This window comes from Pelophylax lessonae (assembly GCF_965119305.1).
Source record: "Pelophylax lessonae genome assembly, chromosome: 2".
Classification (NCBI taxonomy): domain Eukaryota; kingdom Metazoa; phylum Chordata; class Amphibia; order Anura; family Ranidae; genus Pelophylax; species Pelophylax lessonae.
Window position 1 is genome coordinate 437,374,561 of NC_138769.1, and position 25,795 is coordinate 437,400,355.

Below are 25,795 nucleotides of genomic sequence, written 5' to 3' on the forward strand. Positions count from 1 at the left end.
ACCTTGAATCTTTATGCCATTGTCCCTTGTGGGAGTCTGACTTGTACAGTACATGACATTATTAATTTAGTAAACTCTTAAAAAAGACAAAAAATAAATAAAAAATTATATTTGCATTCAGTGTAGAGTTTTGTGATTATTTACAGATAGACTTGGACAGAGGCTTGCATTTACAAATGGTGACAGAACCTCTGAATTCTTATATCCTAAAAGCAGAGTGTATTTTATCTCATATACTGTATGTTCTCTCAATGTTAATAAAGCAACAACAGATGTGCTTCCCACCTTCTCAGATACAAAAAATGAATACATATCACATCCTGGAAAATAACTAATTGACTTATGGGGGAATAGCCCAAACAACCGTGGCCTTTGTACTTGCCGATTTCCCTCAACAACTGAATGAGTCATGACTTGTGTATCATATCCTAGTGTGCTCCATCTACATTTTTTTTTAAGGGTTTGGTCTAGTATATGAGCTGTGAACCACCTAGCGCTTGTATAGCAAATGCCACCACTGTAAATTATCGCTATCCTTACAATAATACTAGGTGCATAGCTCCCACCCATCCCTGATTTCAAGTCCTCATCATTTGGTCCCTCATTTTGGTCTGATCTATATAGTTGTACTGTATATAAAATGCACTTTTCATCTGTCAAAAAGTTTTACCCAGTGCTAAACCTTTCATCCCATTTCTAAATTGCTGTTTTTTGTAAACTTCAAAAGCCAATATAAAGGAATAGTAGTGGTTAAAAAAAAAAAAGCACTTGTGGGTTTAACTAATCATTTTTTTTTGTACAATTTTCCTTTAAGAGGGCGAGTCCTATGCGAATAGGTGTTCCTTGTTCCCATCTTAAAAAGTTGGGAGGTATGTGTGTGCACTGTAATCTAGTTCCAGGTCAGTGTCAGTACTGAAGCCATAGCATCAGCCAGAAAACAAGCATTTTTAAAATGAAAGGTCAGCGATGGAAGCTGATGCATTCCATATAGCAAATAATTCCTTTTTGCAACATATGCTACACAAGGCACTCAATGCTATGCATTTTATATAATATGGAAGGGTACTATAACCACTGTTCATTTAATTATTAGATGTAGGTAAACCTCTAATAACCTGGTATGCTCTCAGATCATTAACAAATGTAGCACCCTCCCAGGTAGGTGCTAGGAAAAACATGTGTGTGACCCTGTTCTGCTCATCAGGAGGGTCTGATCTGTCCGTTAGCCTGTCACATGTTTCCAGATGTGTTCTGTTGAGTCTGGGGAGTCTCCCCACTGTATCCACTGAGGGACCTTGTTGGACAGTGGAGGAAACCTAGCCAATAGCACACCAGGGTTTATGACTGTCCCAGTGGGTGGGCATTGCTGCAATGCATCCTGGGATTGGGAATAAATCTGGAGGGAGAATGTGACAGTGTGACTTTGGGCGGGAAGCCAGATCCCAGGAGGAGGGTGACAGCTGTCTCTCCTCCTGTTGCTGAGGAAGGTGGTCCAGGCAGTCAGCCTAGGGACCAGGGGATGAGCTGTGCTGTAGAGGATCCAGTGTGTGCTGACCAAGTGGAGCAGCTGGGCAGGATTCTTCTGGAAAACAGTATCGTGAGTACCTAAGCATCTGCCCAGGGGTCTGCCTAAGAGAGGGGACCACTCCAGAAAGGTCAAGGGGATCCAAGAGCCAGCTAACCCGAAGTGTTACTGTAAAAGGGGGTGCCAAGTTGTAAGCCCTGAAGATTAGGGGGTAAAGGGGCGCCAGGAAGGGCCCTGAAGTTACTCAGCAATACAGTCTCCTTTTGAGGACAGCTACCTCAGGAAAGGAGTGCCTTAGGAAGCTAAAGGACTCTTTTCACAGTCAAAAGGCAAGGTAAATTAAGCGGCCTAGCCGTGACTAGCTCAACTCAGCGTTACCCAGCATTTAACCAGTTAATCAGCATTTATCAGATCGTCCCTGCTTATTGTCCATAGTTTAGTTCTGATGGAATATCCCACTCATCCCTTCTCCTATCCAAGTTCCTAATAAAACATAAAAACATAAAAACCAAAAGAAACTGGACTGGTTCTTGTCTGAGGTAAAAACACTTGGAAACATGTCTAAATGTTCTACTGTTGCTAATGGTAACCCAGGGGAACCCGTAACCAGCAGCTCCCTTGGGAGCGGTGCTACACAAAGAAATCAGATGATAGGAAGGATAATCTAGATCCATATGCTGATCTCCAGCCACCCAGGTACAAAAATAATGTCATGTTATGGGCTCAGATTGCAATGTGCAGGCAGAGGTTAGGTCTAGGCCAACACACTTACAAGAATGTACACAGATTATTTACAGTAAAGAAGGAATACTGAATTTTTTCAGTCAAGGCAGAAGTTGCTGTGGGCTTATATTTGGAAACCTCTTACAGACTTAATTATTTAAGACAAGACGCATACAAGAGTTTTCAAAACTGGAATTACTACAGCCAGGAATTGCTGACAAATATGTACTGTGCTAGTTTAGGCGTTGGTTTCAGTGAAAAATAATATAACAAGCTGATAGTGACACATTACACAGGCGTAAGCAATAAAGAGTTGCAAAGCATTTTTAATAATGTGCTAAGGGGAAGCAACCCACAGAATATCCATTTATAGCAACTAACCAGATCTAGTTTGCTGCAGGCAGGTCAGTGAAAAATGAATTGTGACTGTCTGCTACGCGATACTGTACTTTATTGCTTTGTTTAATTTGTTTGCTTCCAAAAAATGGTAAAATAGAAAAAGCAGGAGACAAATGACAGCCTAAAATGTTCATGTATCTGCAGCAATCGCAGAGCACAGGGATTTTAAAGTAAAAGCTTGCTCACCTCTCTGGTCTGAAAACACACAGCTTCAAGAGCAGCAAATGCTATGTGGTTCTTGTTTGTGAACTGAGTGAGACCACAGATGATTCTATACACATGGAAACAAAAACAGGCAATCAGGTAAAGCATTCTAAATAAAGGCTGACCCAAAACATTAGAGTGTTTGCACATACAATCTAACAAAACACTCCATACACATATATGTTGGTGTTGGACAAACATATAGATTTAGATAAGTGCAGAGGGGAAGCAGAAGACACTGGCCTATTCCTAGCTTTGGAAAAGAACGCAAACAGGGACGAGGGAGACATGAGCGGCCACATGTAATCAGGAAGCTTGTATTATATTCCACCGCGTTTTTTTGATCTGGAATCTTTGTAAGTGTACATCTTTTGTCTTACTTAATAAATAGCTTGATTTGATTTTATTACACCATGGGAGCGTTTTTCTCTTTATATGGTCACTAAACACATGCCCAACTGGGGAGATCGGCAACTGAGAAAGGTCCATAAGGATATCCCATCCTATATGAGATTTTAAGGCAACTCACCCCACACCGGACTATAGCACATCTGACCCACATGCAGTATTGCTACGGGGTCCTCGCAGTCTGGGAAGTGGACCACCAAAAGGGAGTGGAATCGCACATGTTTGCACTTTATTGGCACGGATTGACACTGATCTGTTTAATAAGGAGCACATTGCACTGGATACTTGCTTATACTGGACTGTTTTGGGACTTTTAAGGAACAAGAGCAGATTTGCAAATATTTATTTCCCAATATTTTTCAATTGATTTATATGTGTATATATCTAGTATGGTGAATTAGCACTGTTTTGCACTTTATGCAGATTTGGTACAATAGCACTATTTTGCACTTTTATTTGAATATCAGCATATAAGCCTATTAATTTTTTTAAGTTTGCACTTTCATTGTATATCAGCATACAAGGGTATTTATTTATTTATTCACTTAGGGTTTAAGGCCCCACCAGAATATTTTTTTACACTATTTGTACATTTGCATTTCTTCCAAGCAGACCTATTTTTGTGCTGTGTACTGCCTTCTAATTTATCCCTAGCTTTGGCCAGGTTCACACTGAGAACTGGATGCTTTCTTCCACCAGAACTAGTGTCCCCATTGGACAATTTCCCATCCATTACTTTTTTGGGACAACCCAAAATTTGGCATTTTTTCTTACTTTCAACGATAACAGTAAACAGGACAAATAAACATGAAGCACAGACAACAATATAAACTGACAAGTGTTCTAATCCATTTCCCCTCTACCCAAAACTTGGGGAAAAAAAGTTTTGTCTTTAGTTATACTTTAACCACGCTATAGCCAAAAGATGGCTACAGCACGGTCATCCAGATCAGGGAGGGCACAGCGGATCACAGATCGAGGTAAAGGCCAATCACAGCGGCCCATTACCATGTGACCAGTATGTAAAGAGCAGAGCCAGTAACCAGCAAGTGTGACAGGGAACTTTTACACTGATAATCAGGGCACTCATAATCAGTGTCTTGATTATCAGTACCGCCTCATCAGTGATCAGTGCAGTCTCATCAGCAAATTAGAAAAATGACTTATTTGCAAAATCCTTTTTTGAAAGCTAAAAATTGGCCTGGGCAGGAAGGTAGTGAAAGTGCCCAGTATTGAAGTGGTTTAACACGGCTGTAGGACAAGTTTTCAAACACCCATAGACATGAGACTGGCCAAAAAGATGGAATTGAGGGACTCTTCCCATAGCTCTGGGTAATTTTTAAATTGAGACTTTATAGTAGTTTACAAACAATATGCACAGGAGACTTTCACTATATGAGAAATTGTAGTTTAATAGGATTTTATTTTTATTCAACTATTGTTTTAAATCTCTCAATATCAGAAAACGATATATATTCTAAAACTATTGGTTTAAAGTCCTATATTCAAAGCCAATGTTTTCTGCTTTAGCTGCAGATTCATCCAATTTATTTTAAAAAAATTTTATAATCTAAATTTAATAGTATATGTCCTGCAAGGTCAAGGGATTTCATGCTAGCACATGCTCCTACCCTGCACATCACTGGGGGTCAACTCAGAAGAACAGAATGACTTATTTTCTAAAGTTCAGCAGAGGAACATCTCACCCCACAAACAAGATTCCGTTTGCACTAGCAGTATATCCTGTGATAGAGGTAATGTACAGTTCATCTTGCAGCTCCATCTTATAAATATGTTAGAAAGAATTTCTAACATTGCACTTCTGGATTTCTCAGAAAATAACACTCCTTAAGATGGAAATTAAGTCTTCACTATAGGTTTGGCCACCCAAAACTGCTGTACATGGGAAGCTAAAACACAAGTGAAGTAAAAATAATGAAGTGGCCTGTTCATCCTTCCCTGCCAGAGTTTCTATATCGTCAGAAGGAAATCCCATATTCTTACATGCAATGGAACATGCATATTTTCTTTTATAAAAAAAAAGTTTTAAAAGTTTTTCTTACTGGTAGACCGACTTGGGCCTGCTTATGAGAACTTGCCTTTGCAATTAACATTTTCTATAACTAGGCCTGTAGTTTTGTTACACTCTGTAAAATTGATGGGACACTCTGTAAATGTATGGGAATAATACACAAATATGTGACTTGATTAAACATTGTGGGAAGGAATTTTCACAAGGTAGGGACTTACCCTCTTGCACTTGGTTCCCAGTACGGTGCATACAGGCCCGAGAATGCGGGAACAAAGTAGCAGCCATATGATGTACCAACTTCAGCAGCAAGTCTCTCTAAGAAACAAAACACATATACAGGAGTTTAAATATCAAATCTGCTTGACATCTTATTGACTTGTAGAAAGGTTATCTGATATTCTTACCTACTTCCTCTATTGTCTTAACAATGCCAAGGTTATCTCTTAGCCACCGCACCATAGCGCCAGCTATGGCAACTGAGCCCTAAACAATGATCAAAAGACAGGTAAATAATAAAATGCAAGTCCATCAAAGTTTATATCTTCAGTTTTTGGTGGACACTGGTTGGGTAAGACTTCCAGATCTAAATTTCTTGGACTTGCCAGCAATAAAGGTGCCCACACATGGCAGATTGGACAGCATCTCTTTTTTCCCCAAGCTATAGGCAGCATGACCTACAAGGGACTTGACAATCCATAGTGACTAATATTGAAAAGATATTCGCTCTCAGTCATAGGCGTGCGTAGGGGTTGTGCCTGGGCACACCCTAATCACTTTGTGCAGTGCCGATGCTTCACTCCTCCCCTCCCAGCTGCTGCGAGGATGTTTCAGGATGGAGAGTAGGGAAAAGGGCTAGTCGATATGTCATTTACCAGGCTCTTCATTTTTTAAATGAACATCGTGAACACATTCACCCAGTGTTCATTCATAGCTGAAGCATAGTAAAGCGTTTTACTTACTAAGTGTTTACTATGCTTCAGTTTGTGAATGAACAGGAAGTCGCTCAGCACAGAGCACTTCTCATTCATTCACTGTCCAGTGCAGCTGAGGCTGCAGAGAAAGGGATTTGTGTTTGAGCTTCGGGGTCCACACCCTAATGCAATAGGCTGCGAACACCTATGCTCTCAGTGTAGCTTTCCATATTGACTGAAGCAAACAGGGGTGGATCAATATGAACTGCCTAAACTATCTCTATACCACCTGTCCAAAAAACACAAACCAAGCAGGTTCATATTAGCCTTAAAAGTGGAATTCCAATTAAATATGAAAATCTGCCCTTGGTTAGTATGTATGATAAATAAAACTTATATCATATGCATTATTGTAATTGCTGATTATCTGATTAGAAACATTAGTCTAATCTAGACAAATCAACAATCCTCCTGAGCTTTACCGATAACGGCGTGCCTGTGCAACAGAATGTGGCTGCTCAAAGGCATTTCCTGGAATCATTGTGTCTGTGTAAGAATCTCAACACAGCTCCAACCAACTTCACCTCCACCCCAGCACCATCTTTGATGCCATATGTTTTCACATTAATCAGGACGCAGAACAGGAGTATGCTCCCACTCCTCCTAGCCTCGCTTTGACTTTCAGAGATAGGGAAAGCTTCCTCAAAAGAGGAAAATTGTAAGGAAACCAGGTGCCAGCAGCACAAGGAACACAACAAATTCATAGTAAAGCAGCCAATAGATTTTAGAATTTATGGTGGAAGGAAAGAAGATTGCTCAATTCGCCCATCAACAGTCAGTATAAGATGGGGGAATGCCTCCGCAGTGCTACTGTGTTCAGCCAGCAGGGAGCCTTCCTTATTGACAGAACACAATGGTCACTGCCAGCAACTATAGCCACCAGCAGTGATCACATGAAGAAAACCTGTGAGGCTGGTTGTACAGAAGTTGATCGATGGATCGACTTCAGTACAACCAGTCTGCCCATAGATGGATCGAATCTTGGCCGGTCCTGCTGAACCAGCCAAGATTTAATCTGTCTATGGCTGGCTTAGGTCATGTCCCTTGTGCTGATTTGGGTGTTTATTTTTGCTACACTTAGGCTCTAACATTTCCAAATGAATTTTAAAAAGATTGAAATCTATCTAAAACAAATATTAGCTTCAAAAGCATTATAACAAGAAGCAAGAAAAATAAATAAAAAAAGTCTGCAAAATAAAAAAAAAAACTTACTTCAAGCGCATAACAAGCAGGCTTATCTCTGCCAAGCTGGTAAGCTACAGTGGTCAACAAACCATGATCAGACAGAACAGGCTGTAAGACATAACCTTAGATTAGTATACATTGCACAATATAAGAACAAATAGTAAAGAAACTAAAAGCTAGCTGGGAGGTGTCATACAAGTGGATCAATACTCTCAGGTCATGCTAAGTCTTCTTGAAGCAGCTAAATACAAACAGAAAAGTTAAAATTCCTACCTTTTTGTAGAGAAAATAGTTTTTCTGTTTTTATTAAGTGCTTGCCACCAATGTGAAGGTGTAGGTACTTGGTCATGTGATCTCTAAAGAGGGGTGGGGTCAGTTTTCACATTTTCTCATCTCCCCTTTGAAAGAGATCATAAAGATCAAGTGCCTAGGCATTCAGACATATGGCCAGCTATGTAGGGAGCATGGAGCAGCACTTTTCTTACCGGAAACCTCCAACCAAAATTACTAGGATTGTCAGCAGTGACCTCCTTCTAAAGATACTAGTCTTCTGGTTGTCTCTGGCTTCCATACTTTCAGAGTCACTGACCTGGAAAAAGTATGCTGACTATAAAGTAAAAATGGAAGTCAGAACTGATGAACTTCATACTTTTTTCAAATCTGTGCCCCACAAAGTTTTACATGTTGGATGAACATGATCGGTTGCCATGGCTTAAATATACTCACCAGTCAGTTGTCACCACCCATATACTAGCAATTTATTATTCTAATATGAAAGACTTGGGCAGACTTCAGCAGGTACATAACAGTTTTACCACTATATATTTGCATAGTAAAGCTGAATTTGGAGTACTTCTTAAATTAAAAGCTGTATGATATGTTTACTAAGTTACCATTGCTCTATTAAGAGATATTCAGATACCTTTACATAGTTGCATCTAGTTAACACTGATCTTACAAAGTCCTTAATTAGCTTTATTTATACTAAGTAATGGGTTTAACAGTCATGCTAACTTAAAGTGTTACTAAACGCAGGACCCTGCATTCACTATATCTGGTCTCCCACAGTGCACAGAACATGGAAATGCAATAGTTTTAGTAAATATAAACTGCTAAATACCTTCTGCAGTTATGGCAGTCTTGTGACTTCTATCTGTGTCCAGCAGAGTACTGACGTGGACGGACTAAGGGAAAATGGCCCCCATAACATCTAACTACACAAACATGGCCGCCATCCGGAGACCAGCCAGACTAAGGGAAAAAGGCCACACTCAGCTACAAACACTGAAGCATGCTGTCAGGATCTTCCCTGCGCCCTCTGCAACGCTGAACCCTCTGCAAGGGGATCCCCCAAGGTAGGATACGTTGGGGAAGACTGCTGCACACCCTGCACTGGTCTCTGCACTTAGACCCCCCTGCACTTTACCCACACTGCAAACAGTAGGGCATGGACCTAGGGGTCTCCTACAATGGGACCCCTCCAGACTACTGGGGCAGGACACACACTATCCCAGGACTCCTACAAAGTGGGGATAGCGAGGGAGACCCCAGGGTTCTCCGCTGCATTCTCTGCCCTGGGACCCCCACCAGACTCCAGGTCCAGCTTACTGAGGGATTTAAGGATGGGAGGAGGTTCTCCGCTGCATTCTCTGCCCTGGGACCCCCACCAGACTCCAGGTCCAGCTTACTGAGGGATTTAAGGATGGGAGGAGGTTATCTGCATCCACCCTAAAAAAAAAAAACACCAAAAGGAGATGGGGGGGGGGGGACTGTACTTACCCTTCCGTGGTGCGGGTAACGCTCCAGACAGAATCCACGCCATCGAAGTAGGGGAGCGGTCGTCCAAGGATCCGCTGAGACTCAGACCCAAGTTCGGTCGTATGCGACCCTGCGAGATGTTTAACTCACGGAACAGCCTCTGTCCGTGAGGCTATGTCGCGACCAACCTAGCGCATAGCTGTGGTCTGCACACGCTCTTTGGCTGGGCTGGTGGGACCACTGGATCTAGAGTATCCAGCCCGTCGCCCAGCCCGGTAGTTGAGTGTAGACCTCCCGAGAGAAAAAACAAAAAAAATTTAAGGAATTACAAAAAATTGCTAGGACCAAAGATCTCAGCCGGGAGCCCAGGTCCTTACTCCTAACTAGACAGATTAAAACTGATTACCTAGAGCAGAGAGGGGAGTTATATACCAAGTGGAGGATGGCCCATGGGTGTAGCCAGATGTTTTATCTGTTCTGCCTAGTCCTACTCCTGGAGGAGGCAATATAACCCAGTAGTTATGATTATTGAGCCCTGTGTTCGTTTTTATCACACCCACTGGGTCCAGGATCCAATAATGCTGTTCCCTGAACTACCTGGATTCTCAGCAGTCACTGAACACCGGCGAGCAATAGGCTCCTGCTGCTACCAGTCAGGCTGATGAAAGAGGGGAGCAGGGGTGTGGCTTGTCGGTGCTGTATAGAAGCACACGGCTCAACTCAGGGATGCAACACATAGGGGTGTCTCTTTAGCACTCGGCTAGGGAAGGAGACATCAGCAAACCAGGGATAGTAGCCTTGGGACCTCCAGCTTCAGGAGGGAAAAAAACATTTCAGAAGAGGGCTATACATAATTTGAATGTGTTGGCCTAATCTTCAAAAAAAAAAAAAAAAGTATTGGTATCACTTCAAATTCCTCACCTTCGGCCCTGTGTTACACAGCAAGAAGCAACCAGTACCGTATCTGCAGAGAAAAAAAGAAAAAAAAAATGTGTTGATTGAATAAATACAAGTGATTTCACTTACTAATTGATGATATTTTTGTCATGACTGAACCAGAATAAAGGGTGACAGAAATCGGAGGAGGACCTGGAAGAGCTAAATTCACTACACTAAAGCATTGTGCTTTTGGAACCCAAATTCCAAAATTATAACTTTAAACCAAACCAATTTTGCACTGCTAGCTCTTCCTCTACACTACATGTTTTTTTTTGTGTTGCATTATAATGCTATTTGTTGGTTGACATTTATTTGATTCCTTATATGTATTCTCTCTTATATATTGTATAAGTCGCGCTAAATTGAAAAATAAACAGATGAATGTCCAACTGTTTACAGTCCCAAATAACATAAAGTGACTGGTGATGTATGAAATCTTGTGCTGCTTCCAAAAGATCCCGTAGGAATTGTGCTTACCAGAACGGCAATTTTAAATTGCAGAATTCATGTGATGAGATGAGTTCACGAGCCCAGGTGATCCAATGGAATTCTAGCGCAAGGAACTCCCAATATTGTGGTCGTGTATCATGTGAAGGAAAAATAATAATCCATAGCGTGATACCGTAAAGAATTGTCAATAATATAACTGTGTAGGACTACAAATACTGTGAATCCTTCACCAATTGTGCAGCCGCTTACCAAATGACTAGTGAAAAGGCATGTAATCAAATCAAAAGAAAAGGACCGCCACCAGACGTAGAGCCTCTTACCAGATAGATCTTTATAGATGTGTTCTATCCAAGTATAGAAAAGGTGAACCACCACCAGACATAAGGCCTCTTACCAGATGGAAATGAAAAGCCAGCAGAACATTGAATCCACATGCACCAATATCAGCAAGCCACCCAAGAGCGCATAAAGCCTCTTACCAGACCACAAGAAAAATGCTCGATAACACTTGGTATATTTTCCCAATGGAGAGGTAACTTCAAGGTCCCAATGACAATCCGGGCAAATCACTGATAAGTACCACGATGTACCGCTTAATGTGCCTAGGTGGCCTCTCAGACCCCCTATGCCACAAGCTGAGCCACTGTGTTTCTCAGGGTTGCAACGCCAGACCAGCCTCCTCTTCTGCCAGCTCCAGCAATGTCTTCGCTCTACTTCCTCCCTCCTTAGGGAGGAAGTAGAGCGAAGACATTGCTGGAGCTGGCAGAAGAGGAGGCTGGTCTGGCGTTGCAACCCTGAGAAACACAGTGGCTCAGCTTGTGGCATAGGGGGTCTGAGAGGCCACCTAGGCACATTAAGCGGTACATCGTGGTACTTATCAGTGATTTGCCCGGATTGTCATTGGGACCTTGAAGTTACCTCTCCATTGGGAAAATATACCAAGTGTTATCGAGCATTTTTCTTGTGGTCTGGTAAGAGGCTTTATGCGCTCTTGGGTGGCTTGCTGATATTGGTGCATGTGGATTCAATGTTCTGCTGGCTTTTCATTTCCATCTGGTAAGAGGCCTTATGTCTGGTGGTGGTTCACCTTTTCTATACTTGGATAGAACACATCTATAAAGATCTATCTGGTAAGAGGCTCTACGTCTGGTGGCGGTCCTTTTCTTTTGATTTGATTACATGCCTTTTCACTAGTCATTTGGTAAGCGGCTGCACAATTGGTGAAGGATTCACAGTATTTGTAGTCCTACACAGTTATATTATTGACAATTCTTTACGGTATCACGCTATGGATTATTATTTTTCCTTCACATGATACACGACCACAATATTGGGAGTTCCTTGCGCTAGAATTCCATTGGATCACCTGGGCTCGTGAACTCATCTCATCACATGAATTCTGCAATTTAAAATTGCCGTTCTGGTAAGCACAATTCCTACGGGATCTTTTGGAAGCAGCACAAGATTTCATACATCACCAGTCACTTTATGTTATTTGGGACTGTAAACAGTTGGACATTCATCTGTTTATTTTTCAATTTAGCGCGACTTATACAATATATAATTTTTAAGGGTGTGGTCACACTTGAAGTCGCAGCTCATTATTTGTTGCCTTTAGCGCGGTTATAACCTTCTTTTTATATGTATTCTCTCTTACTGGATGCAAATTCAATTTGGCTTGGCATCTGCACTGTAAAGGTCTTAAAAGGATAAGTTTACGCCTGTTTTTATTTTTTAGTTTGGTTCTTGGGTCCCACTTTTCAAATGTTCTATTTAGTACATCTAAGTTTTAACAAACCATGTCTTTGCTGGCTTTTTTGTTCTCTCAGAGATTCCACTGGTGACAGAGTAGAAACCACAGTTCTGCCTAGCTATCACGACTGTCACAAAGCCTTACATATTCCACTGCTTGAACTTAAGTAATTTACTAATTACAGGTGTAAGAAAGCCCTGTTGGATAGATATAAAATGTCTCTTGAACCTATATAAGAAGTAGGGATCGGCCGAGTATGGGTGGAGCCAATTATCATTCACTTTTTATTAAGTATCGGCCACAAACTTGCCAATATGGGGGATATTGCTTCAAGTGGTTGTACTGGAGTTATGTCTGAAGCTATAGGCATCACCCCAGTACCGTTGTTTAGAGCCAACAGTCAGCTTTCTTGTAATGACAACCGATGCTTAGTTACATAGTTAGGTTGAAAAAAAGACAGTCCATCTAGCTCAACCAATAAAAAACAAAAAAGAAAACACAACCATACAATCCCATATACAGAATTCTATATCCACAGTTGATTCAGAGGAAGGTGAAAAACCCCAGCAAAGCATGATCCAATTTGCTACAGCAGGGGAAAAAATTCTGATTGCCTCTCGGGGGATCAGAAAGAATATTCCCTGGATCAACTTTACCTATAAATATTAGTACCCAGTTATAATATGTACACCCAGGAAAGAATCCAGGGCTTTTTAAAAGCAATCCACTGAGCTGGCCAGAACCACCTCTGAAGGGAGTCTATTCCACATTTTCACAGCTTACTGTGAAAAAAATCTTCCCGTATTTGGAGACAAAAATATATTTTCCTCTAGATGTAAAGAGTGCCCCATTGTCCTCTGTGATAACCTTAAAATGAATAACTCAACACAAAGTTCACTATATGGACCCGTATGTATTTGTACATGTTGATCATATCCCCCCTTAATCTCCTCTTCTCAAGAGAGAATAAATTCAGTTCCTCTAATCTTTCCTCATAGCTGAGCAGCTCCTTCCCTTTTATCAGTTTGGTTGCTCTTCTCTGCACTGTCTCCAGTTCCCCGATATCCTTTTTGAGAACTGGTACCCAAAACTGAACTAAACTATTCCAGATGGGGTCTTACTAATGATTTGTACTGGAGCAAAATGATCTCTCTCTCTCTGGAGTCAATGCCTCCCAGTACAAGAAAGTACTTTGCTAGCTTTGGAAACCGCTGCTTGGCATTGCATGCTATTAATAGGCTTATGATCTACCAGAGCACCCAGATCCTTCTCCGCTATGGATTCCCCCAGTTGCACTCCCATCTAGTATGTATGATGCATGCATAATCTAAGCGCCCAAGGGCATAACTTTACATTTATCAACATTAAACCTCATTTGCCACATAGTTGCCCAATGAAACAGTGAATTGAGGTTGGCTTGTAAGTTGGAGACATCCTGTAAAGAAGTTATTCCACTGCATAGCTTGGTGTCATCTGCAAAGACTGAAATGGCACTTTTAATCCCAGACCCTATATCATTTATAAAGATATTAAAAAGTAAGGGTCCCAACACTGAACCTTGGGGTACATCACTGAAAACCTTAGACCATTCAGAGTGAGAATGATTAACCACTAGTCTCTGAATTCTATCTTTTAGCTGGTTTTCTATCCATTTACAAACTGATCTTTCCAAGCCTGTAGACTTTACCTTACACATTAGCCATGTGTAGGAAACTGTGTCAAACGCTTTTGCAAAATCAAAGTATACTACGTCCACAGCCAACCCTCTGTCCAAGGCTTTACTTACCTCATCATAAAAAGAAATCCGGTTTGTTTGACAACTTCGGTCTTTCATGAATCCTGTCTGTTGCTTAAAATATGTTTTCCCAGCAAGAACTCATCTATATGGTCTATTATTAAACTCTCCAGTATCTTCCCCACTATCAAAGTTAAACTAACTGGTCTACAGTTACTTGGCAAAGACTTTCATCCCTTTTAAATATAGGCTCCTCACTGGCCCTACGCCAATCCAGCGGTACTATTCAGTCCTTAACGAGTCCCTAAAAATTAGAAACAAAGGCTTTGAAATAACAGAGCTCAATTCTTTTAGGATGCGTGGGTGGATGCCATCTGGTCCAGGTGCTTTATCCACCTTTATTCTGTTGAAATATTTCTGGACCATATCAATTTTGAGCCATTGTGCAGCATTTGGGGCTGTGCCAATACCATCCTCATTATGGTCATGAGCTCCCCCCATACTCCTTTGTATACACAGAGCTGAAGAAAGTATTTAATAAATTTGCCTTCTCTTTGTCCCCAATCACCCACTCCTGATTATTTTCTAAAGGGCCTACATGCTCAGAACTGAACTTTTTACTATTAATATATTTGAAGATTTTTTTGGGGGTTTGCCTTTTTACATATTACGTTATATTCTTTGTACCAATTAAACAAGGATAGGGTTTATTCATTTTTACAGTTTTTAAAAGCACTTTTCTTATTTGTAGCTTTTTTAACTTTGGCCGTGAGCCACATAGGTTTTATTTTTAGCCTTTTAAACGTATTATCTATGGGAATATACTTTGCAGTGTGCTCACACAGTTTTTTTTTTGAAGAATTCCCATTTCTGTTCTGTGTTCATCAATGCCGATGTTTCCTCCCAGTCCAAGTCTTGGAGATCAGCCCTAATCCTTGAAAAATTTGCTCTTAAAGTTAAGTGTTTCTTTTTTATATTTCCTGTATGCATTTGTTGCTTACAGTTAACATTAAATTAAATCATATTAGGGTCACCAGATGTTCTTTTTTATGAATATTGGTAATAAGCTCTGCATGGTTTGTGATTACCAGGTCCAGCAGATCATCATTTCTAGCCGGGGCCTCAATAAACTGCACCATAAAATTGTCTTATGTTTAGAAATGTTTGCCCTTTAACTGTTTCAGCAATGCTATTACTCCAGTCAATGTCTGGGTAGTTAAAATATCCCGTTATTATCACTGCCCCAGCCCTTTCTATCTGTGAAAGGAGCGGAGTCTCCACCTCCTCCTCCTCAATAATGGGAGGTGTATAGCAAACTCCAATGATAATCTTTGTATTACGCACACCCATGTACATTTCCACCCATACTGCTTCAGACTCATCACACTCTCCATCAACTAGGTCCTCTTTCACACTCACTTTGGGATCACTTCTCACATAGAGACAAACACCATCACCACCCCTGTTTTACCCTGTCTTTCCAAAAGAGAGCATAGCCAGGAATATTATTACCCCAGTCATGTAAAGACTAAGCCAAGATTCAGCAATACCAATTAAATCATAGTTTTCCTCCTGCACCAGAGCTTCCAACTCACCTATTTTGCTTAGCAGACTTCTGGCATTGGTAAACAAGCACTTTAATTAATTGTCACATTTTGCACATTTCATTTTGCATATTTTAGTACAAATCGTACCATTTCCAATGGTTGTTTGTAACATGGGAACCTTCTTATCCTCTGCCATAGCTCTCCCCTTATCTTTCCCCATTCCACCCACCAATAAGGGCTGACCCCTGTCTGACCTGTCTGCCCCATGATAATCTAATTCACCCTCCCCCCTCAATCCTAGTTTAAATACTCCTCCAGCCTTCCTATAAAACTCTCCCCCCAGCAAAGCAGGCCCCCTTCCATTTAGGTACAAACCATCTTTAGCATATAGGTTGTACCCCAATGAAAAGTCAGCCCAGTGCTCTAAAAACCCAAATCCCTTCTTCTTACACCAGGTCCCTAGCCATGCATTCAGCTCTCTAATCTCCCCCTGTCTTTCCTGTGTTGTGCATGGCACAGGCAATATTTCAGAGAATATCACCTTGGAGGTCCTTCCCTTCAACTTGCAGCCTAGTTCAATAAATTGGTTCTTAAGGAGCCTCCACCTTTCATATATTCTTTCATTGGTTCCAACATGGACCAAGAGAGCTGGATTATGCCCAGCCACTCCCAGTAATTTATCAACCCGGTCCACCACATGCCGAACCATGGCACCAGGGAGGCAGCAAACCATTCGGTTGAGGCAATCCTGGCGACAAATTATTCAGTCCTTCTGATTAGAATATCTCCTACTACCACCAACTGTCTAGGCCTACCCGCACTACATCTACTAGATGGGCTGCTCTCCCAGCTGTTAGGGATAGCAGTGACATCTAGGGCTGCCACCGCTGCGATTGCTACCCCCACATCTTCATCCAACTTGGCAAACCTGTTCGGGTGCTCAAATCCAGGGATGGCCTTCCTTTTCTGTGAGCCCTTACCACTCCCTCTGACTGTATTAATCCATCTTCCTACCTGATAATCCTGACTTACCCCTCCACCCTCCCCATTAACCCCACTAGCCACCTGCTCAGCAAGCAGAGGACCCCTTTCAAGGTTGTCCGTTCTGCCCAGTGTTGCAACTTGCTCCTCCAGATCTCTAATGTGAGCTTCTAAAAGGGCAACACACTCACATCTGTCGCAGAAGTATCCATACTGGAGAGATTGATCAGTTATTGTATACATGCGGCACACTGTGCACTGCACAAAATCTTCAAACTTGCTAGCACACATTTTCCCTGTTACAACAATAATACTACTAACAGAAAATTTGAGATGTAACTTACAGTCTTGAAGACACCTGTTCTAATCTCCCGTTTTAAACTCGGTTTTTTAACTCACCACTTAGTCAAGTTCCACTTGAGCAGAGCTCTCGCAAGCAAAAAGGTGGCAAGCTCAAGAATGAGCAAGCTCAGAATTGAGTCCTACAGAAAGTTATATAGGACCTGAAGCACCTGTGACTAACCACTCCCCCTAATTAGTAGTCTAAAGGAAAAAAAAAAAAGGGCTGTTTAAAAAGTAACAGAAAAGGTGTAAAAAAACTGCAAGAAAAGACCCACTAAAAACACCTAAAACTACAAACACAACAATCACCATTTGTCATTACAAGAAGTGGGAGGGGACACCCTTCCCGTGGCTCGCTTGGGTCTCCCATCCCACTGGGTGGCCGAAGACCGGTACAAAGCCGCATTCTGCTCTGACTGGGTGTCTGATGTATAAACCATGACATCACTTCAGAGTACTGGAGCCTTAAATGCTCCAGATTTAAACAAAAATGACAGCATTCAAAACAGACAAACTTGGCATTTTGAATGCTTTTAAAGTGCAGAGGAGGGGTTTGGGGTCTTTTAGACCCCAGATCCCTCCATAAAGAGTACCTGCCACTACCTATAACTGTCACAAGCTATGTTTACATTCCTTGTGGCAGCAATAAATGTGATAAAAAAAAATTAAAAAAGAGCAGTGTAAAAATAAAGACTTTTAATGTGCAGAATATCAGCCTGGAGAGTGGCCAGGAAAATAGGTATCAGCACTGAAAAAACTATATCGGTCGATCCCTAATAAAAGCTTGATTCTAGGTGCAATTGGCCTTTTCACTCACGTGTTTTTAGCTTGTCCATCTTGAAAGCACATTTGTCCGACCAGTGCAGCAGATTGGTCACCGAGACACTGTGGGGAAAAACAGTGGTGCATATAATTTATAAAATGATAGAACCCATTAAGAAACTTCTCAAGTGAGAAATATGCATGCATGTTGCCATAGCTCGCCTCCTTCTGAAAATTCTAGTTGCGCAGTTGTCCCTAAACTAACCTGAATATTGTTTGGGGTTCAGCCACAAAAAGTACTGAAATAAGAGGATGAGTATAATCTCCTATCAGGTTTTCTTTAACCAATACATCAGAAAGTACATTTAGTGTCCACACTCTCTATCCACCAATTTCCACAAATCTACAGTAATATATACTGGCCACTATTCAGCACATCTTGTTAGTACCGAGTTGGACCCCTGGTTTTGCCTTCAGAACTGCCTTAATTCTTTATTGCAGAGATTCAACAAAGTGTTGGAAACATTCATCAGAGATTTTGATCCATATTGACATAATAGCATCACGCAGTTGCTGCAGATTTGTCAGCTGCGCATCCATGATGCGAATCTCCTGTTCCACCACATCCCAAAGGTGCTCTATTGGATTGAGATCTGGTGAATGTGGTGGCCATTGGAGTACAGTGAACTCATTGTCATGTTCAAGAAACCAGTGGTGAGATGATTTGAGCTTTGTGACATGGTGCATTATCCTGCTGGAAGTAGCCATCAGAAGATGGGTACACTGTAGTCATAAAAGGATAGACATGGTCAGCACATGCCTATAATTTGACATGAGCTGCCTGCACACAGCCTTTGGGAGCTCAAGCCACATAAATAAATGGCCCATTCAGCAGTCCTCAGTGTCCTTGTGAATTAGGCCTTATAAAAAAAGGCAATCTAAACGATTATTAAATAAAATATACAGAAAAAGGCAACATTATTGAGCCTAATGCCTCAAACACGTGCGGATTGTCGGCCGAACGAGCGGCCGTCTTTTGTCCAAGGTCTGTCGTGTCTGTTGAAAACTGCAAAAGACTGCACACGAATATTGTCTGCCAACAACAGCCGACTGCAGAAGTGATGTCATGTGATGGTTAACTTTCCTTGTCTTTTTTCTTTTCTGAGCATGCCCATTCTTGCAAATCTGCTGTCTGTCGGCCGAAATCTGTACTGACTGGCGAACAATCGGCCGTTCTGGTGTCGGCATACAAAAATTTTAATGCTTGCACGACAGATTCTGTTCGGCCAAAAGTGCGCTGTCGGCTGTCGGAAGCATCATACTAACAAGCCTACAATCGGCCGATTGGTCGTCGGCCGAATCTTTTCGGCCGACAATCTGCACGTGTGTACGGGGCATAAGGGCTTAGATTTGGTGAGCCTAGCATATGGAATCCCTAATCAGCAAGTAATTGTATATCTACAGAGTGTATGTTAAGCATCACTAACATGATCTCCTCTGTTATGCTCCTACAACATCCTAAAAGAGACAACAAGCTTGCACATTAGTTAGTTGCTCTCAAATGAGAAAGGATGCAGATACCAGAAACTGCTGCTGTACAGCAATGTACTTTAACCTCCTTAGCGGTATTCCCGAGTGTGGCTCGGGGGTTATCTTTCAGTACCAAAAGCGGTAACCCCGAGCCACACTCAAGATTACCCCAGAATCATACTCACCTTCACTGTGATTCGTCCTCACACTCTCTCCCCGCTCTGTGCATGACCGATTGCGGTCACTTGCCTTCCGGTTCCCTCCCTGCAAGCGTTGCGACGCAGGGGGGTGGAACCGGTGGCAAATTCAAAAGTGTAAATACACAAATGACATGATACCAAGCTGTGATGCCATTTCACCACAGGATTGCACTTGGTGATTTTTTCAGTGCTTTGTGCCTGGAAAATTTTGAACGACCATGGCGTTCAAAAAGCATTCTTTTCGCGCAAAAAAGCGTTTAGACGCTTTCGCTCGGCGGCAGGGATTGAGGCAGCATGAAGGCGTCTGGCGCTCTAAGGGAGTACAAAGTCATCGGGCGCAGTCTGCCTACTGTTAAGGCACCTGTTCCACCTCTTTACCGTATGCGAATTTTCGCACCCAACCATGTTGTTGCAAAGTCTAGTTTTTGGTACTTTGTCTCTCAACTGAAAAAGATGAAGAAGGCATCTGGAGAGATAGTGTACTGTGGACAAGTTTTTGAGAAATCTCCACTGAAGGTGAAGAACTTTGGCATCTGGCTACGCTATGACTCCCGTAGTGGAACACACAATATGTACAGTGAGTATAGAGACTTGACTACAGCTGGAGCTGTGACACAGTGCTATCGTGACATGGGTGCACGCCATCGTGCTCGTGCCCATGCTATTCAAATCATGAAGGTTGAGGCGATTCCTGCCAACAAGTGTCGCAGACCTGCCATCAAGCAGTTCCACGATTCAAAGATCAAGTTCCCTCTGCCACACAGGGTTCTGCGTCGCCAGCACAAGCCTCGCTTCACAACCAAGAGACCAAACACCTTCTTTTAAGCAAGTCAAAAACTCGCTTTTTGTTCTCTGGTCAAATAAAATTATTTGTGAAAAAAGGAAAAAAAAAAAAAAAGGGTTTAGACGAACTGGAAAACAGCGACAGTTCATCTAAAAGCGCTTTTGCACAAAAAGAACGCTTTTTGGACGCCATGGTTATTCTCTATTTTCCAGGGACAAAGAACTGAAAAAGCACAGGCAGGGCACTAGAAAAGTCACCAGGTGAAAGCCTGTGGTGACATGGCATGATACAGTGTAATCTGTTAGGATCACAACTTGGTATCATGTCATTTAGTGCATTTACATTTTTTAAATTGCTGCTGGTTCCACCCCCCGTGCCTCGCAATGCTCGCAGGGAAGGGAACCGGAAGAAAGGTGTCGGCATCGGCCGAGCACATAGCAGGAGGACATCGGGAGGACGGCGGGAGGATGGCAGGGGATCGCAGGGGAAGGTGAGTTTTAAAATGTAAAAACAACAGATTTCCATGCAAAAGAATGTACTGCTTTTAGCACAGAAATCTGTACATAATCAGACTGCCAGGGAGAGTAATAATAGAACCATTTCTTAAGAGGGTAAAATGACGATCTTGAATCATTTATATGCAGAATGCCATTACTTTTGTGTGTACTGTAATGAAGGTTAACTAATAAACTTACCCCAGATATTGGAACACCAGTCAAGGCCCCAGATTTCTAAAATGAAAACAAACAATTCAAACATCAGATTTGCGTTTGCATAGATTATTTTTTTTCTTAATGTCTTAAAATAGTGCCCAAAAGGACTACGGCCAGCAACAAGCAAACGTCTCCATAAATATGCAACAAGGGTGCAGCTGAACGGCTAATAATAATTGTGACTTTGTGTCCATACAATTTTTTGTGAAACCACATAAAGCAACCAAGCACATTTCCAGTTATTGTTTACAGCACATGTTCTGTCCAAGTTTACTAGGAAGTACTGGAGTAAGAAGCCAGGACTTACAATGGGCATTGTCAGGAGATAGTAACTATACAAGAGGGTGGTAAAAGGAATGCAGCCACCATCTGAGGAATGGCCAAATAAGGCCACGAGCATACAAGAATGGATATCACATATTTTTTTATAGTACATTTCTTTTGTGATAATAAAGGTTAGCATTATTAGGAATGACAAAATGATCTATTAAATAAATGAAAGTGTAGAGGTATATGTATAACAGATGCATAGTCAGAGCAGAATAAATAAAGTTGGTGGAGTTCTATTACTGGAATCTATTGCTTCACTTTAACTGGAAATCGTGTGGTTTAAACCCAAGTGCGCGTGACACATGACTGGTGAAGAACTCAGGAAGAACCTTTACTCACCAGGCTAGGACAGATTTTCTATGGTAGGCAAAAAAAACAAAAAGGACAGAAATAGTTCACCACAAAGGAAAGTTATACTTTTACCTGTAGCTTACAAAAGGAGAAATTCACTGGATCAAACGATACGTTAGGTAACAGTAGATTAGCCTTGGGAAGTCTTTTGCTGGGACTAGCTGTATCAGGGAATAGGTTTTCTTTCCAATAAAGACTTTCCTTTTTCTTACCACCTAAAACTGCTGGTCTCATCTTTTTCAGCCAGCTACTGGAATATTATAGGAGTCTTTATAGTTACGCACACTTTTCAGCAGTACAAACTATACCAACCCTTTACAGTTATGTAAAATCTCCCATATTCAGTTAATATAACCAGCTACTTTCACAATAGAAGATGCTTGGGACTAATTATGTCGGATTACAGACTGTCCTAATCATGCCTTCCTAATGTTCGGTATCTGCTACTTCTCTGTTTTCCCCATAGGTCGCCATTACCATTATTCGACTGAAGCTAGGTAAGATGTATTGCGGCATTTAATAATAAAACCCTAATCAACTATACTAGATTATTACCAGCTACTCTAAAATCTGCCCACTTCCTATAATCATCTAGTGCAGTAATGGCGAACCTTGGCACCCCAGATGTTTTGGAACTACATTTCCCATGATTCAGTGTAGGTAAGCATCATGGGAAATGTAGTTCCAAAACATCTGGGGTGCCAAGGTTCGCCATCACTAATCTAGTGTATGGCCAGTATAACTGCAATGATGCAAGTGAGATTTTTATGCTTGGCTTTGTTTTTACTCACAAAGCTTTACAATTTTATGGTATGAAAGAACAAAAGCAAGGAGAAAATGTTTTATTACCATTAGTCCATAGATTTCAGAACTACTTCTCACTTTTGGCAGCAAACTCATGGGAACATCAAAAAACCTAAAAATAAGAAACCGAGATGGTGCATCTTAATATTTATCAGTAGGAAGCCATGCAAACTTTATACTTTAGAACCAGAATCTCTCATACAAAAAAAGAGCTACGAAATTAGAGGGTCATCCTGCACCATCATTTTTAAACAGTTTGTCTGTATATATGTAAAACACACACCAGTTGACCACCATTGTTCTAAAACAGGGGGTGTCCAACCTTTTGACTTTCCAGGGCCACATTGGAAGAAGAGGAATGGTCTTGGGCCACACGTAAAACTACACTAACAATAAGGATAGCTAATAAGCAGAAAATATTGGGCAGATCGCAAGTTAAAAAACACCGATATAGATAATATGTACCTGAGTAATAAAACTTCACTTTTTTTTTGTAATATTTTTTATTATAGAAGGGCAACATAAAATGATTGCGATGTTTGGCACAGTTTTTGATAAACTAACACATCCATGTCCGGTTTAGATAGAGTAACGATTCTCAATGAATTCTCAAGGTGCTCATCAGATATTTTAGTTCCAATCTTGTCCTTTGTGTGCTTCATCTTTGAAAATAGTTGCTCAAAAATATAGGTGCTGCCAAAAACTAATGACATGAATAAGGCGTGATTGTGAAGGGCGGAATATTTTTCTTTGGGAAGAGAACACTTATAAAAAAGTCTAGCAAAGAGACTGTCAATTTTTTCTTCTGCGACACGCATTTGCTAAGTGTAAACGCACTTTTACAAAAAATTCCAAAAAAAAAAAAAATCTAAATTTTTTAGGTAAGTTTAGAATTTTGTGTTGGACCGCACTCATAGCAGTCTTGGGAGGCATGCAGTCCATGTTGAACACCCCTGTTTTAGAATCTCTCTGATTTATCTGCTTTTTCTTTTATGCATACCTTTAGGCAAAAAACTTTGTTTCTGGTTTTCGAAAGGGTAATGCTGGCTGAATCCCAGCTGGGGAGTTCTAACCTCACTTTCTGTCCTAGGGACCATTGTCAAGAAGACAAATAGTGAGGGGAATCCAACATTTACGCATTACAACACTCTGCTTTTGTACAGTTTTCACAAGAACAGGAGTAGAAGAGATACCATTCAATGGTGTGACATTTCCTCCCATTTGGGTTAGATTTCTACTTCCTGTTGTGCCCCTGGGAACAGACTGCAATAAACCCTGACTAGGGTTCTAATCATACCCTACTTTATCAAAAATAACAAAAACATTTTAAATGCAATCAAATAAGGGTACATTTAGCGATGTTTACACTGATAACACAAAAAACAAAGCAGTTTTTGTTCCTTTTCATGCAGTGCACATAAAGACGCTTTGCAAAGTATCCACCTGTATGACCCAATAAACACTTTAGATAATGAGAATATAATATAGAATAAACCGAAAGCTTACTGGCAGAGCTCTACATCCCACTCCAGAGTGTAGATATTGAACAGCATAGTTCTGCTGGCGTTGGTCACATCTGTACAGTGCACACCACCGTTCTTCCCTCCAGTAAGGCTCTACAGACAGAAGAAAGCAATAAAAAAAGCTAATTATCTTATTTAGGCTACTCTCCATTGCCCTTTATTTATAACCTAGGGTTACATTTCTACATGTCCTGGAAAAAGGGCCGTTATAGCAGGAGTACTTTTATCTTCCTAAAGATTGTAATTATGGGTTGGTATATGTTCTTTAATGTTACAAAGCAACACAAAAAATCCATTGCACCAAGTGTAAAACTCACTACAAGCTATGCACACCCTCTCCTTGACACCATAAAGGTAAAGGATAACAAGTAAACATGTTACTTCCCTATCAGCTTTGGTGACATTATGCCACATACACAAATATGGCTTTGCATATCATGGCTGCCATATACTCAGTATGTTTCTGATAATTACTGTTATTTATGAATTACACAGCCATGGGTGCATAACAAAATGGCACAAAAGCCAATGTTGCCACCAAAAAGGCAAAGGCATTCATTTCAACTACCATGTCCCTCCCCTACATATTCCACTCTTGTATTGTGTCTATTGTTGCTATAGAATCTAAATCTGGCTCCTGAATCCACTTAGCCTTCACAAATATTCCAGTCTATATCGGACACATTCAGGGAACAAGTCCCACTTCCATTCCCAACATAGATCAATACATCATATATAAAACAAATTGGGGTTATGCTTCACAAATATTTTAAAACTACAGAATGCCAGTGCTCTAGCATTCTCACTTACAGATTGTAAACACAGTGCACCCCATTACCACCACAAATTAATACTGTACAACTATATGTGTAAAATCCACTTAAAAAAACAATAAAATATAAATGACGATAGCCCCAAATGTCACTTTATAATAGGGTGCATTAGTGAAAGAAAAACAATATTCAGAGTAGATTTATCTTCACTCACTTCTTAATTCAATCCACCAAATAGTACCAATTTCACTCCAAGTGGCTTGTGTGCCCTCCACCAGATATACCTTCAACTGGGATCAGTGACTTTACAATGATGTATGGTCTTAACACACCTGGATCCCACCAAGGTGGACTAAAGAAAGTTTCCTCTGAATTTCTGGATGTCACCGGTACCCCACTCCATCTTCATGTATAAACTCTACTCCTTTCAATACCTCCACTCAGCGTACATAGAAAGGAAAGAATCACCCTACATAGTGCTTTGTCCTCTTTAAAATCAATTTATTGTTAAAAACTCCAGACATACACTCACATTTATCAGGTGATCCTAGTGCACAAAGCTATATCAGCATGTGTATCAATCCAGCCCACTCCTTTTAAGTCAATCCACCAAACCTGCCAAGTGGCTTGTGTGCCCTCCACCAGATGTTCTTATCTGGGATCAGTGACCATACAATGAAGTATGGTCTTACCATGCCTGTGTCCCACCAATGTAGACTTAAGTAAGTTTCCTCCGAATTTCTGGATGCCAGAGGTACTTCACGCCACCTTCATGCACAAACTCTGTTCCTCTCAATACCGCCACTCAGCCGTACATACAAAGGAAAACAAAAAAACCCACAATACATAGTGCTTTATCCTCTTTAAAAACTTGTCACTGAGGAACCCACGTGACCCTGTGGCATAACGCATAGGGGAGTGACCCAATGATGTCACAACACTCTACACACAAAGCACTGCAGTAACTATACTCTGTGGAACATTGTCTGCATCTATTGCTCGATTGATACACATGTTGATATAGCTTGGTTCACCTGATAAATGTGAGTGTATGTCTAGAGTTTAACAAATAA

General features: G+C 41.1%; 2 protein-coding genes across 2 annotated transcripts in view; one reads left to right on the forward strand and one right to left on the reverse strand.

The window, feature by feature from the left end:
• LOC309547216 (glycerol kinase-like) overlaps window positions 1–25,795 on the reverse strand; it is a 132,426-nt gene that overhangs the window by 41,857 nt on the left and 64,774 nt on the right. The window contains exons 7-15 of the mRNA XM_082247022.1: window positions 23,933–24,042; window positions 22,472–22,538; window positions 20,924–20,959; window positions 17,770–17,837; window positions 10,127–10,169; window positions 7,475–7,555; window positions 5,696–5,774; window positions 5,510–5,606; window positions 2,834–2,918 (exon numbers count right to left, since the gene is read on the reverse strand). Coding sequence (XP_082103148.1) covers window positions 2,834–2,918; window positions 5,510–5,606; window positions 5,696–5,774; window positions 7,475–7,555; window positions 10,127–10,169; window positions 17,770–17,837; window positions 20,924–20,959; window positions 22,472–22,538; window positions 23,933–24,042 — 666 coding nt within the window. The remainder of the gene's footprint in view (window positions 1–2,833; window positions 2,919–5,509; window positions 5,607–5,695; window positions 5,775–7,474; window positions 7,556–10,126; window positions 10,170–17,769; window positions 17,838–20,923; window positions 20,960–22,471; window positions 22,539–23,932; window positions 24,043–25,795) is intronic.
• LOC309547217 (large ribosomal subunit protein eL20-like) lies at window positions 19,711–20,325 on the forward strand. The gene has a single exon (XM_082247023.1). The coding sequence runs from the start codon at window positions 19,739–19,741 to the stop codon at window positions 20,267–20,269; it is 531 nt and encodes a 176-aa protein (XP_082103149.1). The 5' UTR covers window positions 19,711–19,738; the 3' UTR covers window positions 20,270–20,325.

What these genes read in the sequence shown, in the direction of transcription:
- LOC309547217 (XM_082247023.1), top strand. Translation starts at nt 19,739, where the DNA reads ATGAAGGCGTCTGGCGCTCTAAGGGAGTACAAAGTCATCGGGCGCAGT.